General features: G+C 35.9%; 1 protein-coding gene across 6 annotated transcripts in view; it reads right to left on the minus strand.

The window, feature by feature from the left end:
• Positions 1 to 16350, minus strand: part of BBS9 (Bardet-Biedl syndrome 9) — a 547551-nt gene that overhangs the window by 360258 nt on the left and 170943 nt on the right. For all 6 annotated transcript variants that reach the window (XM_058445811.1, XM_058445798.1, XM_032758349.2 and 3 more), the window contains 2 exons: positions 12847 to 13030; positions 12086 to 12215 (listed from right to left, as the gene is read on the minus strand). In XM_058445811.1, the coding sequence (XP_058301794.1) occupies positions 12086 to 12215; positions 12847 to 13030 (314 nt within the window). The remainder of the gene's footprint in view (positions 1 to 12085; positions 12216 to 12846; positions 13031 to 16350) is intronic.

Consider the following 16350-nt stretch of genomic DNA (forward strand, 5'->3'; position numbering starts at 1 on the left):
GGATGTGGAGAAATAGGAACACTTTTACACTGTTGGTGGGACTGTAAACTAGTTCAACCATTGTGGAAGTCAGTGTGGCGATTCCTCAGAGATCTAGAACTAGAAATACCATTTGACCCAGCCATCCCATTACTGGGTATATACCCAAAGGACTATAAATCATGCTGCTATAAAGACATATGCACTCGTTATTGCGGCACTATTCACAATAGCAAAGACTTGGAACCAACCCAAATGTCCAACAGTGATAGACTGGATTAAGAAAATGTGGCACATATACACCATGGAATACTATGCAGCCATAAAAAATGATGAGTTCATGTCCTTTGTAGGGACAGGGATGAAACTGGAAACCATCATTCTCAGTAAACTATCGCAATGACAAAAAACCAAACACCACATGTTCTCACTTATAGGTGGGAGTTGAACAATGAGAACACATGGACATAGGAAAGGGAACATCACACTCCGGGCACTGTTGTGGGGTGGCAGGAGGGGGGAGGGACAGCATTAGGAGATATACCTAATGCTAAATGACGAGTTAATGGGTGCAGCAAAACAACATGGCACATGGATACATATGTAACAAACCTGCACATTGTGCACATGTACCCTAAAACTTAAAGTATAATAATAATAATAATAATAATAAAGAAATGGCAAAAAAATAAATAAATAAAAAATAAGCAAAGGTAACCTGGACAAAAATTATTGTGATTTTAACAAAACTTTAACTTTTCTTAAGAGAACAGTTTTTAGACACTAACTAATTAAGGAATAAAGAAATAAAAAAGAGTTAAGATCAATAATTGATCCAAAATTACTATGAGAACTGTGATTTCATTGATTAAAAGTAAAGAATTTACTATCTAAATTCTATGCTAGTAAACACAAATTCTATCTGATAAAAATATCAAAACAGAAACAAATAGTATTTATAAGGTCTGCTGTGAGGCAGGCACAAATAAATAAAAATTATTTTATGATATTTCATATTATTTAAAGAGAACTTTATTTTGCTTTGTACCCTATTTTAAATTTTTTAACTACAAAAATGGTATATTTACTGAACTGAAATTAGCATAAATAATACTTTTTTCTTTAAAGTAATTTTTGAGTAGGAAACAGCAATACACATTTCCATTTCTGGCAAAGATGTAACAGTCTGGACACAAAGGAATAAAGCAAATATACAGGTTTAATGGATCACCTATGTATAACTATACTCCTTACTTAATAAGTAATTCATTTCAATGATACATAAAGAAATCTCTATGTTTAATTCTAAGTCATAAAAAAAATTTCTATACCAACACAAATACTGAGAATTCTGTTCTAATCTTAGGGTATGTCTGCCTGGGCATTACTTCTATCATATCACCATGCTACACACACTAAAAAATTTAAAAAAATTTAAAGAGCGAATCATTTCACAAACTTGTAGTTTTCTTTAATAAAACTCTGTAAAAAGTTCTAAATTTTGCCTTTTTTAATGATGATGCTTTAATGGCTGCAGTAGTTGCAGTGATGTCATTACACTAAGGAACAATAGATGGGTTGAAGGGAAGAACAAAGCATTTCCTACCATCTGGAAGCCTGCAGATATTGAAAAGCAGTGAGATAACTTTTGAACTGCATCCCTCTATTATTCCCCATGTGACTGTGTTTTAATTTTTCATATATTTGACTTAAATTTTAAGTACTCTGGATATTGTCTCCATATAAACTGTGTTGCAGCTGCTTGCTCACTTACACACCAGCCCCATGCTGCATTCACATGGTATGCACATTGCTAAGGTTTTGGAAAGTGGAGTTCTAAATCTAACTATAGGACCTTAACAGATACATCTGCTTGCTCCATCATTAGTAAAGTTTTATAAAAGGCAAAAAGCAGAATTTTTACATTGCTAAATGCTTGAAGTTATTGCAACATTCATTCCTAAATGCGAACTGTAGATATTCCAATTCAAAATAATTTCCTTCCAAAAAAAATTTTTTTCCTTTTTTTTGAGATGGAGTCTCTCTCTGTCACCAGGCTGGAGTGCAGTGGTGCAATCTCGGCTCACTGCAACCTCCGCCTCCCAGGTTCAAGTGATTCCCCTGCCTCAGCCTCCCAAGTAGCTGGGACTACAGGCACGTGCCACCACGCCTAGCTAATTTGTGTATTTTTAGTAGAGACAGGGTTTCACCATGTTGGCCAGGATGGTCCTGATCTCTTGACCTCGTGATCTGCCCACCTTGTCCTCCCAAAGTGCTAGGATTACAGGAGTGAGCCACCATACCTGGCCCCAAGAAAATTTTTAAATGTTCAATTAATATGAATTGTAACTACCCATTTAAAATTTGAAGGTAACAAGATGGAATAAGAAGATGAGAGAAATGGAAATATATAAGTTAAAGATAAAAGTAGTATACGAAATGTTGCATCTGAAATGCAAACACTACCATTTTTTTCCCTGTATTTTGACTACTGAAATACTAGTAATTTCTAATATACAAGCCATAACTTTTCTCTCAAATAAAAAGAAAAAACAGTTTTACATAAGATTGTCCTTAAAATCCTTAATAATTTATCTTTCATTTTTTATTCATTCCAAATAATTTATGTTTAAATCTAATGCATCTAAACTATTTTAGATTTAAATGAAAGAGACTTGGCTGCATCATTAGTTTTCCAAAGACTCAAGTTGATTTTTAGAATGCCTGAGACTTTCTAAAAGATATTTAAGGAACTCATCCAGGCCCTTCCATCCCTCAGTTCCACACTCCAAAAGTAATAACTTTTGTTTTAGGCTTCTGCTTTCTGGTTTTTCCGGGTGTTTACCCTAACAACTCTAAATAACATACGTCTTGTTAGATAGAATATTGGATAGCACTAATGTGAAAGGGAAGCAATTATCTTAGAGAAGGGAAATGCATCAGAGTTTTTCAGTAAAAGCAAAAATTGTTGGGACTTCTAGCAATATGGTGGACAAATACTCTGAATGGACCTACCGTATTCTGCTTTTCTATATTGTAACACCAACTCACTTAGGCTTTAATTAGCTGTTTACATGTTTTCTCATGAGCTCGGGCATGTTATTCGATCTCTCTATGCCTCAGTTACATCATCTATAAAATGAGGATAACAATAATAGGAATAATAGTAACTGTTTTAGAATTAAATATGTTAATATGTCCAAAGAATTCAGAATATTGCCTAGCACATAATGATACAAATTGCTATTATCATCATATGAACTCTTAGAACAGTGTTATTAGGAAATAACATGTTACTCATTGGCCAATAAATGTATGCTCATAAAACATCTTCATAATATATACTTCATGCTAACTATCAGCAAATATAAAAATATTCTTGCTTGAGAACATTTGAAGATAAAAGGTAATTTTTTGATGAAACACAAGAGGAAAAGGGGTAATAAGTCTTTCTTCACTAAGCAAAGCTTTTATCTAGCCAAGTTGTTTCAAGATTAGAACATAAGTGCTAATTATTAATAGAACATAGTTCATCATGTTACATTATTCAACACTAATGAATTCCCATAATAACATTTTGTCATCTTCTACTTGATTGAAACTGTTACAGTCTTGCCAATGCACCACAATGTAGCAGTCTCTCATTGTGAGGTATCACCCAGAGTTTTTTGTCTCACAACCAAGAGAATTAAGTAGTGTGGACACAAAAAGAGTGAGGTTAGAGCAAAAGTTTAATAAGCAAAAGAAGAAAGCTCTCCGCCATGAACAGGAAGCCTGGAAAAGAGTTGCCATTTTTACAGTTGAATGTAAAGGCTTTTATAAGAAACCAAAGTAGGGCTGGGTTGCATAACTGCATAAGGCTCGGAATTTCTGGTAGCTCCACCCCATCCTCCTAGTGTGCATGTGGGTCCTTAGCTTGAGTTAATCCATATTGCTTTGTTCCCCTTACTGTACATGTTTTAGGAGACAGAATTTTCCATTGCGGGCATGTCTGGGCAAGTCACCTGTGTAGCCTTTCTTATCTGTGCAGCTGTGGGCATGTCTTAGGCAAGCCCCGCTGTGCAAGTTCCCTTATCTGTGCCCAAAGCTTGATTTTTCAGGCTGTTTTATTGTTTGAAACAATTTAAGCGAGGACCCACCCTAACTGCCTGCCTGACTTGTTTCTTCCTTTCTCCTCTCTCAAAACAATAACATTTTAACCGTAAATTCAGTTTTCTTGTATAGTCTTAAATATTACACACACAAAACATTATATGGGTATCTATCCTTTTTTTTAGCACATCAATAAAGCAGGTAGCAATTCTTTTATTTTACACTTATTTTAAATAGTAAACTGTTTAGTGAACAAAACTCAGCAGATTTTCTCTATTTAAAGGCAGGAAAACCACTGAATACAGTTCCACATTTTAGAATATCTGGGAACCCCCACAATCTGTTAACTGGCAGGTTCTGTTGATCAGATAACCTAGAGTTAAAGATATATTTTATCAGGTGAGACTTAATTTACTTACAAATTTCAAGTTAGAATTCCAAAAATGACTTAAATGATATGACTATTCATCTATTTTACTTTTCAACCCAATTTTTAGTAATTTCAATTAATACCGTTATCTAGAAATGTAAACATGCACCATCACTCTCCTAAATCTTTTTTCTTAAGATGTAGGGGATTTACTAAGGTTTTTAAAATGTTAAACCTGATGTGTTAAAGACTTAGAAAGTTTTGAATAAGCTACCAATGTAGCTCTTTGTAGAAATTAAGAGTCTAATGATGAAATGATGCTAGTGCATAGCAAGCAATAAAAATTGCTAATTCTTGCATTTCCTTTTGATTCCAATTTTAAGTCACCCAACATTATCCTATACCCTAAGAGTTATATATTTACACTCTTTTTTTATTCTCATGATAACTCCGATTTGTGCTCCAAAGCTAGTTCTGAAATACAGGTCATATACTACTTAATAGAATAAAGGACTAAGTCCACCCAAAGTTCTGAAGCCCAAAGTTCTAAGTTCTTCTACAAAGAGCTTAGTAGCATATAAATCTTATGTTATCAAAAAAAATCACTTTTTCCCATTTCCTTTTTATATTACAGTAAGCAACTAAGAAAATATAAACTTTTTCCTCTGGGAAACAGAGATATAGAGATATTTCTCTTTTTTTATTCTGGTAATAACTCAGATTTGCACTCCAAAGCTAGTTCTAAAAAACAGGCCATATACTAGTTAACAGAATAAAGGACTAAGTCCATCCAAAGTTCTAAAGTTCAAAGTTCTTCTGCAAAAATATTTTGCTAATAAATTTGGTTTCAAGAAAAAATCCTTCTTCCCTCTATGAGTCTGTTTTTTCATATTTTAAAAAAGTTTTTCAACTAAGAGATCTTATAAGGTCTTTAGAGCCACAGCTGTTCCCCTGACACATAAAAACCACAATGACTTTTAAGTATTTAGGAAGCATATGTCATATGTTCATCTTTCTCATTGATTATTCAGTGTGACATGCAAAAGTAAAATGGAATGTATTATCTAGTTGGAGAGAGGAAAGTCAAATAGTAGTTCACCAACATAATTATAAATGTGATAGAAATTCAGAGAAGAGGGAGACCATGATAAGCAGGAAAGGCTTATTTATGTGACTTAAGCTATGTCTCGAAATAGAAATATGAAAATCCAGAAAAGATATGGGGGAAACATTCTGGTCAACAATATTATATCAATGAAAGATAAAGAACAAAGTATTACTGAGCACACATGGACATAAACATGGGAACAACAGACACTGTGGACTACAAGAGTGGGGAGGGAGGGAGTGGCTGTGGGTGGAACACCTACTAATTGGGTACTATGCTAACTACGCAGGTGACAGAATCTGTACCCCAAACCTCAGCATCACGCAATATACCCATGTAACAAACTTGCACTTGTATCTGCTGTATCTAAAATACATGTTTAAAAAAAATTAAGTAAGCTAGGAAATTTTTTACAAAGAAGAAACTGTTAAGTAACAAACTTAAAATAAGTGACTATTGTGGACCTAGCCTAGGAAGAAAAACATTGAAGTACTAGACCAAATTGTTCGAACAAAAAATGAGCTGCAATAAGATTTTAAAGCTTGCTGTGAGCTGCCAGCAAAGTTTAGAACTGTTCTCATCTCTGTGAAGTTTCATTCAAACGGACTTCCACTTGTAGATATATTTATTTGATATCTCCAGAGACAGTAACATTACTGATAAATGATGATCTTTATTTGCCACTTGAGAAACTGACCACAGCAGAAGTAAGATGCTGGGCTCTTCTGATTCTGTAACCTGTGTGTTGATTTCAATTTCCAATAGTCTGACCTACAAAAATTGAAAATAATTAAATAAAAAACAATTTAATTGAGAATGAGATTTAATCTGAAAACAAAGAAGAAAACACAGACAGAATTGGAACTGGTATGTAATAAACAAGGTAGAGAGGACTAAAGCTGCCAAGTAGGTGGGAGTGGAAAGAAAAAAAACATCTTAGACTCTGAGCAAAATGCTGTTATTAAGTGTAATTGCATCAACTTGATCGAAATCCAACATTTCTTATTCACTGAAAAGAAACATATTTAAAAAGCAGCAACTTCCTTCATAAATAAACACATTCAGCCAAGGAAGCTTCTACCAAAAAGCTTTAACCCTAAAGGTAATAAAAAGCAAGAGAAAAATTATTTCAGTACTCTCAATTTCAAATAACTTCCTAATATAAATATGTGGGCTGAGCACTGTGGCTCATACCCATAATTCCAGCACTTGGGGAGGCCAAAGTGGGAGGATCACTTGAGGCCATAAGTTCAAGACCAGCCTGGGCAACATGGTGAGTCCTCATCTCTAAAAAATACGAAAAAATTAGCCAGGAATGGTGGCATGTGCCCATAGTTGTAGCTACTCAGGAGGCTGAGACAGGAAGCAGAAGTTCAAGGCTGAAGTGAGCTATGATCATGCCAGTGCATTCCAGCCTGAGCAACAGAGCAAGACCCTGTCTCTAAAAATAAATAAACAGATAAGCTATAGCTAAGCTAGTAATAATTACCTTTAAAATTCTAACAGATTATGATATTGATTTGAGTAATAACTCTCTCTCCCACATGGTATGGCTAGATGTGCATCAATTAAATGCTCTCTCTACTGCAATGTCATGAATTAATTTTGTTTGTACAGTGAGCAGGAAGAACTCGTCAGGCAGTTACAAATTTGGGGGCTTATCCAGGATCCACCCTTGCAAATATCTGCCCGTGGTTCATCAGCCTCCTCCAGTATAACAGACCTAGAGGTGAGCTCTGGCAACTGCCTATTTCTACTGAAGGTCATCTCTGGCACTGTACCTGCTGGTGAGGCACTGTCGACCCATAGGGCAGAGATCTAATTACAGTGAAGAAATAGTCCTGGAACCTGTCTGAAATGCCTGTTATTAAAAAATCTGTTTGCCTTCATCACATACAAAGGCCTAGCCCATCTGCAATGCCACCTCCTGATACAGGAAACAGCTGTTCAGCTGAACTCATCTAGTCTCAGGACTAGGAAATTAAAAAGATATGGGATGGTATATTCAAATTTGCTGTTTCCTATTTATGTGAATCTGTATTTCTAACAATCTACTCATTATCCTATAGTCTGCAGTTCACTTAAGTACTATGCTAAAACTGTGGGTAAGAATATTAACGTCTTTGTCATATAAGCCTTAGAAGCCCAATCAGGCACCTATGAATACATGCAAAGCAGTTCCACTCCTCTTACCCTAGGGGCAACCCATACCCCAACTATGCCCCCTGTCAGTAGGAAGAAAGTTAGAGCAGTCCTCACCCTTTTCCCATATCATAGCTTACACCTCAGGAATGAGGCATGCTGAAACTCAAAGGGCGAAAGTGAAACAGGCTTTGCAAAAATTATCACAGTGAGAAAATTATGGCAGTGGGGGAGACATGATCTAGCCTACACCCCTCTAGCCTCTAACCTTCAAGCTCCCTTAATTATTCCTAGGCTTAGGCTAGGCTAGCTTTGGGAGACATTTAGTTTATAGTTTAAGTAAAAATAGCCCTTCCTCAAAACTCAACTGTCTTTGTAAAGCTAATGAGAGAACACCAGGCTAGGAGGATAGAGGAGCCTGAATTTTGCTAAGGTGTAGACAAAAACAATTGCCAGCCATTATTCCAGAGGTCACAAGATATGCAACTTCCCCAATACTCCTACAGATAACATCACTGTAGCAGAACCTAACAGTGGCCTTGTAAGAGATCTTTACAGGTTTTTTGCATTTCTGAAACCCATGATGGTTCCACCTGGACCCACCAACTGCTCCCAGAAGTGATTCAGCATGCAACAGGATCATTTCCCACACCCCTATGATTGCACCTTCCAAACAATTAGCAGCAAGCACCCATTGCCTAGCCACCCCAAACTCTTCCCCCAAAGAACTTTTGAAAAACCCATAACCTATGAGCCTTCAATGAGATTGATTTAAGTAATAAATCTATCTTCAGTGTGGTGTGGCTGGCCTTGCATCAATTAAACTCTTTCTCTACTGAAATACCGTGAATTGATTTTGTTTGTGCAACAGGCAGAAAGAACCTGTCTGGGGTTACAGTATCTGGCCCACAGTATTTTCAGCTGTCTGCAGGAAAATATTTATTCAATTGTTCCTCATATAAAAAAGGAACCAACTATGTACTCAGCTATTGGGCATTAGATATGCTTTGTTGGCAAGATAAAAAATGTGGGGCTGTTCTTAGGGAAGGAGAAAAAGAGGAGCATTGAAAATCCAAGTGCTATGATTTCTCCTCACATTAAATAACAGCAAGACCCTCTAATGAAATGATGAGCATCCTCACATGGCCTTGTAAAGTGTCAGTGCTAGCTTCCTCAGGCCTCTGCAGGGTAAACATATTCTTCCCTTAGACATTTGCTGTCTTTGTGGCTTACCGACACTAATCCCAGAGCCACAGTCTGTCCCCAGGTGATGACAATGGGAAGAAGGCCAACTACCACAACTACATCATAGAATGGATCTTCACAGGTGGGCTGCAGTTGGACATCACCTGCCAAGTCTGCTATAGAGTCTCCACCATCATAGACCCCTTCTGGGACATCAGCTTAGATCTGCCTGGCTCTTCCACCCTCTTGTGGCCCATGAGGTGAGGGAGTGAGGGCAGCATGGTGAATGGCAAAAGCCACATTTTGGGAACCACCACACCTATGGACTGCTTGCAAAGGTGAGAAGCCCACCAGCGCTCATGTGGCAAGGAAGTATCTTCCTCACAGGAAGGCTGTTGTTGATCAGGACGAAAGCAGGGCTTTTCATTCACATACCCAGGATAGAGCCTTGAGAAAAGATGTGACATTAGCCTGCAGTTGGCTGCAGATGCTCTTGCTAGTTTATGCTGTTTTTTTCTTTTTTCTTTTTTTGCCAGATGACTAGATATTGGTGTTCACTAGCCTTGCATTGTGTAGGGTATCTGTAACACCAGCTACTATTCCAACTTCCCCCCTGTAAATGATCTGACAGCCAAAGAGCAAAACTGGAAGCTCCCTTATCTTTTGTGGTTAATAACCTAAACCACAGCATGAGCTAAGAGCTGAGTGCTCTCCCCATGGTCCACGGCCTTTTTTGCAAGTGATTAAAATATAGTTGTGGTGTTCTGTACTTATGATCATTTTTGAAATTGTCCATTTACTGCTTCAGTATAGATAAGTAATAAGATTTAAGATGTGACTATGATAAAAGGTATTTAAATAACTGTAGCATACAGCTTACAATTGTGGTGAGGGCAGAAAACCTTCCTAAACTTTATGTTAATTGAGTCTAGTGTTTTACAATCTTTATTTTCTTTTTGATGCATTAATTAAAGTTTACTGAAGAAGAAAAAAACTCTAATAGAAATTACAATGGAATTCTTTCAAACACAGTCTAATGCTATGCTTTGTGTTAAATTATATGTAAGAAAAGAAAAATCTTCAGTTAAACAGTTAGAATTTATTTTTATATATTAATTATGGAAAATACTAATGCCAATATTTGGATTTAATTGTTTATAACTGTCATCTTGCAAAAGCTATGAGAAATAGGAAGGTTCACTCACAGGTACCTAAAATAAAATGACAGGCTACTTTTGAACATAAGCATCATGATGCACACCAAATGAAAATCTGGTGTGTTACTCATAATATTTCAGTTATTATTGACCCTTAACTCATAAGTTGCATCTAGACCAAAAACTATAAATTAACAATAAGTATCTGCTGAGAAGCCATACCTTTGCACTTCCCTCAGTATGGTGACTCCTGAAATGGGTACATCCCTTGCACATAATGTATGTGTAAAAATATATTTATTTCAACTAAATGTTCTCAATAAGGTCTTTCTACCCATCATTCTCTTGTGCTCAAAATATACACCAAAACTCCAATAATTTTTAAGTATTTCAAGATATTGGCTCCTGAAAGACATGAAGATTATAAGTCAAAATGAGACCCATACCCACCAGTGTGGATCTGTCTTTTTGCAACTGAACTGTCACTTAAGAGACCAAGGAGAAGAGCTTTGGATGGATATATAGACTCCTGCAAGAATTACTCTTCCAGAAGTGAAATACTTGATATTGCCCTGCTGGCAAGATGTTTTTCCTCTTCTAAATCCTTCTAAGTAAATCTGATACAAAATGTCTGGTGAGTATCAATATTCTGTTAAATTTAAAAAGACCATGTGATGGACATTGCAAAAGCCAATCTCAAAATTTTTAAATTATTTTTCAGACACAAAATAACTATAACTTGTGTTAAGTGCATAGCAATTAGAATTATATGTTTTTTTCTCATAAAACATAAGAAAGCAACTTTTTAAAATATTCAATGTTTTCAAAACACTGTTTCCATTTTTCTAAAATTCAGGCTTTAGATAAAACATTGATGCAAACATGAATACCCTTCATTGAGCTTCAACAATAATATTACACTCAAGCCCTTAATAGGAGAGAACAACTCCATCCTGATGAGAAACTATAGGTGTCACTGAAGAATTCTACAGATGGCTTTTTTTTTTTTTTTTGGAGACACAGTCTCGCTCTGTCACCCAGGCTGGAGTGCAGTGGTGTGATCTCGGCTCACTGTGACCTCTGCCTCCTGGGTTCAAGCAATTCTCCTGCCTCAGCCTCCCGAGTAGCTGGGACTACATGCACACACCGCCACACCTGGCTAATTTTTTGTATTTTAGTAGAGACAGGGTTTCACCATGTTGGCCAGGCTGGTCTTGAACTCCTGACCTCAGATGATCCAACCACCTTGGCCTCCCAAAGAGCTGGGATTACAGGCGTGAGCCACTGTGCCCCGCCCCATATGGCCTTTAAATGCTCAATAAAATATTATAAATAAGTAGAACTGAATATATCTGAGAATCTATGAAGCTTTATGGAAAGTTGTGTTTCTATATGTTTGCTGATATTTTCAATTCCTAAACATAATCTAAGATGCTAAAAAGTTCATCGGCATCTCAGTTTTTATACTGATGACCTAGAAAAATTACTCACTTAGATGGCTCATTTCTGTCATTTTTGATTAATTTTGTAAATTTAATGTTAAAGTATGAATTCTGTTTTTCAATTTAAATACAAAGTAGCCCCACTTAAAATCTAAACTGTGTAAACACATGAACATTAACTATTCTGCATCACTTGACTTAATGAAACGTCTGAAACAAGGTGAGACCTTATTATGATGAACAGTGTAATATCGTCACAGTCTATCAATAAATGTTCTCTAAAAGGGACTCATCAAATGCTAAAAGAAATATTTTTGTATTCTAAAGAATAATCTATCAAGTAAACCATTTTCTTGATATCTTCACCAGTTTTTACCTTTAATTTACTAAGGATATCATGCTAGAAATATTAAATGAAAATGATTAATAGCACTAATTATCCTTCCTTTCCAATAAAAGTTATATTTTAAATTACTTTTATTATTGACATTCATACTACAATGTCACTAGTAATGTTTTAATAAAATCACTTGCCATTATTTCATAGAACTTCTAGAAAATTTCTTGACAAACATCCTCTTTAAAAACTGTGTTAAATTAAATCACTTACTGCAAACAGCCCACTCTTACTGCTACAGGAATGTGGGGAAGTTGGGTGGCCCACTTCAGTGTCACATCTTGATAAATATGCAACATGTTATTATGATTTCCAATCAAAGTATTTATTGTTCCTTCAGAAACTGTAAGTTGAAGATACAGAAAACAGACACTAAGAAAACAGTCATTTGGAAAAGTATATCTCTTTTAGGAAATTGATAGCACAAACTAATTCTAACACCTCGATTTTAACACATAAAAATTTTACGTAATAAAACATTATTTTGTAACTTTACCAGTATAAAAAAGAAAGAAATCATTTTACAGTCTTGGAAGCTATAACTAGATAATCGCCAACATTTTTGCATTTCATCTAGAAAGCATGAATTTCATTAATATGTAACACATTTAAGCTAATGATTTACTAGGCATTCACTACAGATAATTCATCCTATTAGACATTACTATTGTGCTTATAAAAGAGTCTGATGTTCTCTTGAAAGCATCTTGAACAGCCACATTATGGAAAGTATTAATGTATGCCAGAGGCCAATTTTACAAGTCATTTTGTACAAAGTAAAATGACTGACAAGACCAAATGTGTGCTTTATATCAAACTTCTATTCAAACTTTGAAAGTTAAAATTTCCATTACATATTCAGTATTAAACTGTTTTCATGTAGGTTTAAAATATGTGTATGAGTGTGGCTTTTTCTGGTGTATATCACATAGCCTTGACATATGGAAGAGATAAAAGAAAATCTTTCTACACACCTGAGCAATATGGCAGAAAACAACTTGGGCTCCAATCAAGCTTCTTCATGAATCGAATTTGTCCATTATCCTTAAGGCAAAAAAAGTTTCTCTCACCAAGAACAAAAACAGAGGATGCTGACTGATTGAAAGAGACAATACATATGTCAAGGGCTTGCTCTCCAATATTTAGAGTCCAATCCACCTACAAAGCAAAACTCAGTATCAATTTAGTTGCTAACCTCAGAATATTTCAGTTATTTTCATATCAATATAAATTAAGAAATTGCTTTACAACAAAGGCAGAAATATAAAGATGGGCTAATCTCTTCTATTTCTTCACTTTTTTTTATCGCTATGACCATTTTTCTGGCATTTTACAAGACTCTAATCAAAGTTTTGTTCCATGTCTAATCAAATGATATTAACTATTCTGCAGTTCAAAAACACTAAAACACTTATCTGCTTCCCTAAAAAACTTCCATGAAAATGATATTGTGCTCAATTTGCAAATCAAATTTAATAATCCATAAAAACTGTCATTATGATTGTACATGTGTTTTTATAGGACAACTAAAAATATATCAATATGGATATACAGAGTAGTCAACAAGCCACTAGAGAGTATAGCAGAATATTCTATACATAAGAGCTACTCCAGGATATCTCCATATTGCTGGGATACGGTTAATGTTCAATAAATGCTTCTTAAAGTAATGAAAGAATCAATGTAAAATGAGAGCTTTTCAGGATTCATCTTCCATACAATATTTCTAAGTCAGGAAAATGCAAAAAAGCAAAGACATACCATTTTGAAAAATATTGGCAGAAAACTGTTTTCAGTTTTTCTAACTTTTACTTTAGGTTCAGGGATACATAGGAAGCTTTGTTATATAGGTAAATTCATTTCACAGAGGTTTGGCGTATAGATTATTTTATCACCCAGGTACTAAGCGTAGTATATGACAGTTATTTTTTCTGATCCTCTCCCTCCTCCCGTCTTTCACCCTCAAGTGAAAGTAAGAACATGTGATATTTGGTTTTCTGTTCCTGCATTAGTTTGCTAAAGATAATGGCCCCCAGCTCCATCCATGTTTCTGCAAATGACATAATCTCATTCTTTTTTATGGCTGCATAGTATTCTGTGGTGTATATGTACCACATTTTCTTTATCCAGTCTACTGTTGATGGGTATTTTGATATTTTTGAATTGCTGAGGATTGTTTTATATCCGATTGTATAGTTGATTTTAGAGTATGTGCTATGTGGTGACAAGAAGAATGAATATTCTGTTGTTTTGGGATGGAGAGTTTTGTAGATGTCTATTAGGTCCATTTGGTCAAGTATTAAGTTCAGACCTTGAATATCTTTGTTAATTTTCTGCCTCAGTGATCTGTCTCATAGGGTCAATGGGGTATTGAAGTCTCCCACTATTATTGTGTGGCAGTCTAAATCTCTTAGTAGATCTCTAAGAAATTGCTTTATGAATATGGGTGCTTTTGTGTTGGGTGCATATATATTTAGGATAGTTGGATCTTCATGTTGAATTGAACCCTTTACTATTATGTAATGCCCTTATTTGTCTTTTTTTATCTTTGTTGGTTTAAAGTCTGTTTTGCCTGAAATTAGGATTGCAGCTCCTGCTTTTTTCCATTTGCTTCATAGAGTTTTCTTCATCTCTTTATTTTGAGCCTACAGGTGTACAGCATGTGAGATGGATCTCTTGAAGGCAGCATACCATTGTGTCTTGCTCTTTGATCCAGTTTGCCACTCTGTGTCTTTTAAATGGGTCATTTAGCCTGTTTACACTCAAGGTTAGTATTGATACGTGTGGATTTGACCCTGTCATTGTTGTTAGCTGGTTATTATGCAGACTTGTTTGTGTGGCTGCTTTATAGTGTCATTAGTCCTGTATTTAAGTATTTAAGTGTTTTTTGTATTGGTTAGTAATAGTTTTTCGTTTCCATATTTAGTGCTTCTTTCAGGAGCTCTAGTAAGGCAGGTCTGGTAGTAACAATTTCCCTTCTCATTTGCTCATCTGAAAAGATCCTTATTTCTCCTTCACATATGAAGCTTAGTTTGGCTGGATATGACATTCTTGGTTGAATATTTTTTCTTTATGAATATTGAATACAGGCCTCCAATCTCTTCTGGCTTGTAGGGTTTCTGCTGAAAGGTCCACTATTAGCCTGATGGAGCTCCCTTTGGAGGTAACCTGACCTTTCTCTCTAGCTGCCTTTAACATTTTTTCTTTCATTTTGACCTTACAGAATCTGATGATTATGTGTCTTGGGGATGATCTTTTTGTATAGTATCTTGCAGGGGTTCTCTGCATTTCCTGAATTTGAATATCAGCCTCTCTAGTGAGGTTGGGGAATTTTTCATGAATGATAACCTGAGAGAGGTTTTCCAACTTGCTTGCTTTCTCCCCATCTCTTTCAGGGATGCCAATGAGTCATAAAGTTGGTCTCTTTACATAATGCCAAATGTCTTGGAGGTTTTGTTCATTTCTTATCTTTTTTCTTTATTTTTGTCTGACTGTCTTATTTCAGAAAGCCAGTCTTCAAGTTCTCAGATTCTTTCCACAGCTTGGTCTCTTCTGCCATTAATACTTGTGATTACATACGAATTCTTGTAGTGTGTTTTACAGGTTTATCAGGTCCAGTTAAGTTCTTTCTATACTGGCTATTTCGTCTGTCAGCTCTTGTATCATTTTATTGCGATTCTTAGATTTCTTGGATTGGATTTTGACATTCTCCTGAATCTCAATGGTCTTTATTTCCTATCCATATTCTGAATTCTATTTCTGTCATTTTAGCCATCTCAGCCCAGTTAACAATCCTTGCTGTAGAATTAGTGTGATCATTTAGAGGAAGAAAACACTGTGGCCTTTTGAGTTGCCAGAGTTCTTGCACTGGTTTTTTTTTCATCTGTGTGCATGAGTATTCCTTTTCGTGAGGTGTAAATTGAGTACAGTCAGTAGACTTCTTTTCTGGATGTTTTCAGAGGGCTGAAGCTTTCTGCAAGGTTTTTATTTATAGCTAAATTCTTGCTTTTGGTTTCAAAGTGGGGTATGTTAGCAAGTGTATTGGTCAGTAGATAGGCTCTTTCTCACTTATGTGGCACCTCTGTATTTTCTCTCTCTCTCTCTTTTTGTTTTTTTTGAGACGGAGTCTCGCTCTGTCGCCAGGCTGGAGTGCAGTGGAGCTATCTCAGCTCACTGCAACCTCCACCTCCCGGGTTCAAGCAATTCTCCTGCCTCAGACTCCCGAGCAGCTGGGACTACAGGCACACACCACCACACCCAGCTAACTTTTGTATTTTTAGTAGAGATAGGGTTTCACCATGTTGGCCAGGATGGTCTCAATTTCCTGACCTCGTGATCCGCCTGCCTCGGCCTCCCAAAGTGCTGGGATTACAGGTGTGAGCCACTGCACCTGGCCTTTTTTTTTTTTCTTTTCCATTTGGAGTCTCACTCTGTTGCCCAGGCTGGAATGTGGTGGTGCAATCTTGGCTCACTGCAAT

Source organism: Hylobates moloch, unplaced genomic scaffold (assembly GCF_009828535.3).
Source record: "Hylobates moloch isolate HMO894 unplaced genomic scaffold, HMol_V3 SCAFFOLD_1, whole genome shotgun sequence".
NCBI classification, from domain to species: domain Eukaryota; kingdom Metazoa; phylum Chordata; class Mammalia; order Primates; family Hylobatidae; genus Hylobates; species Hylobates moloch.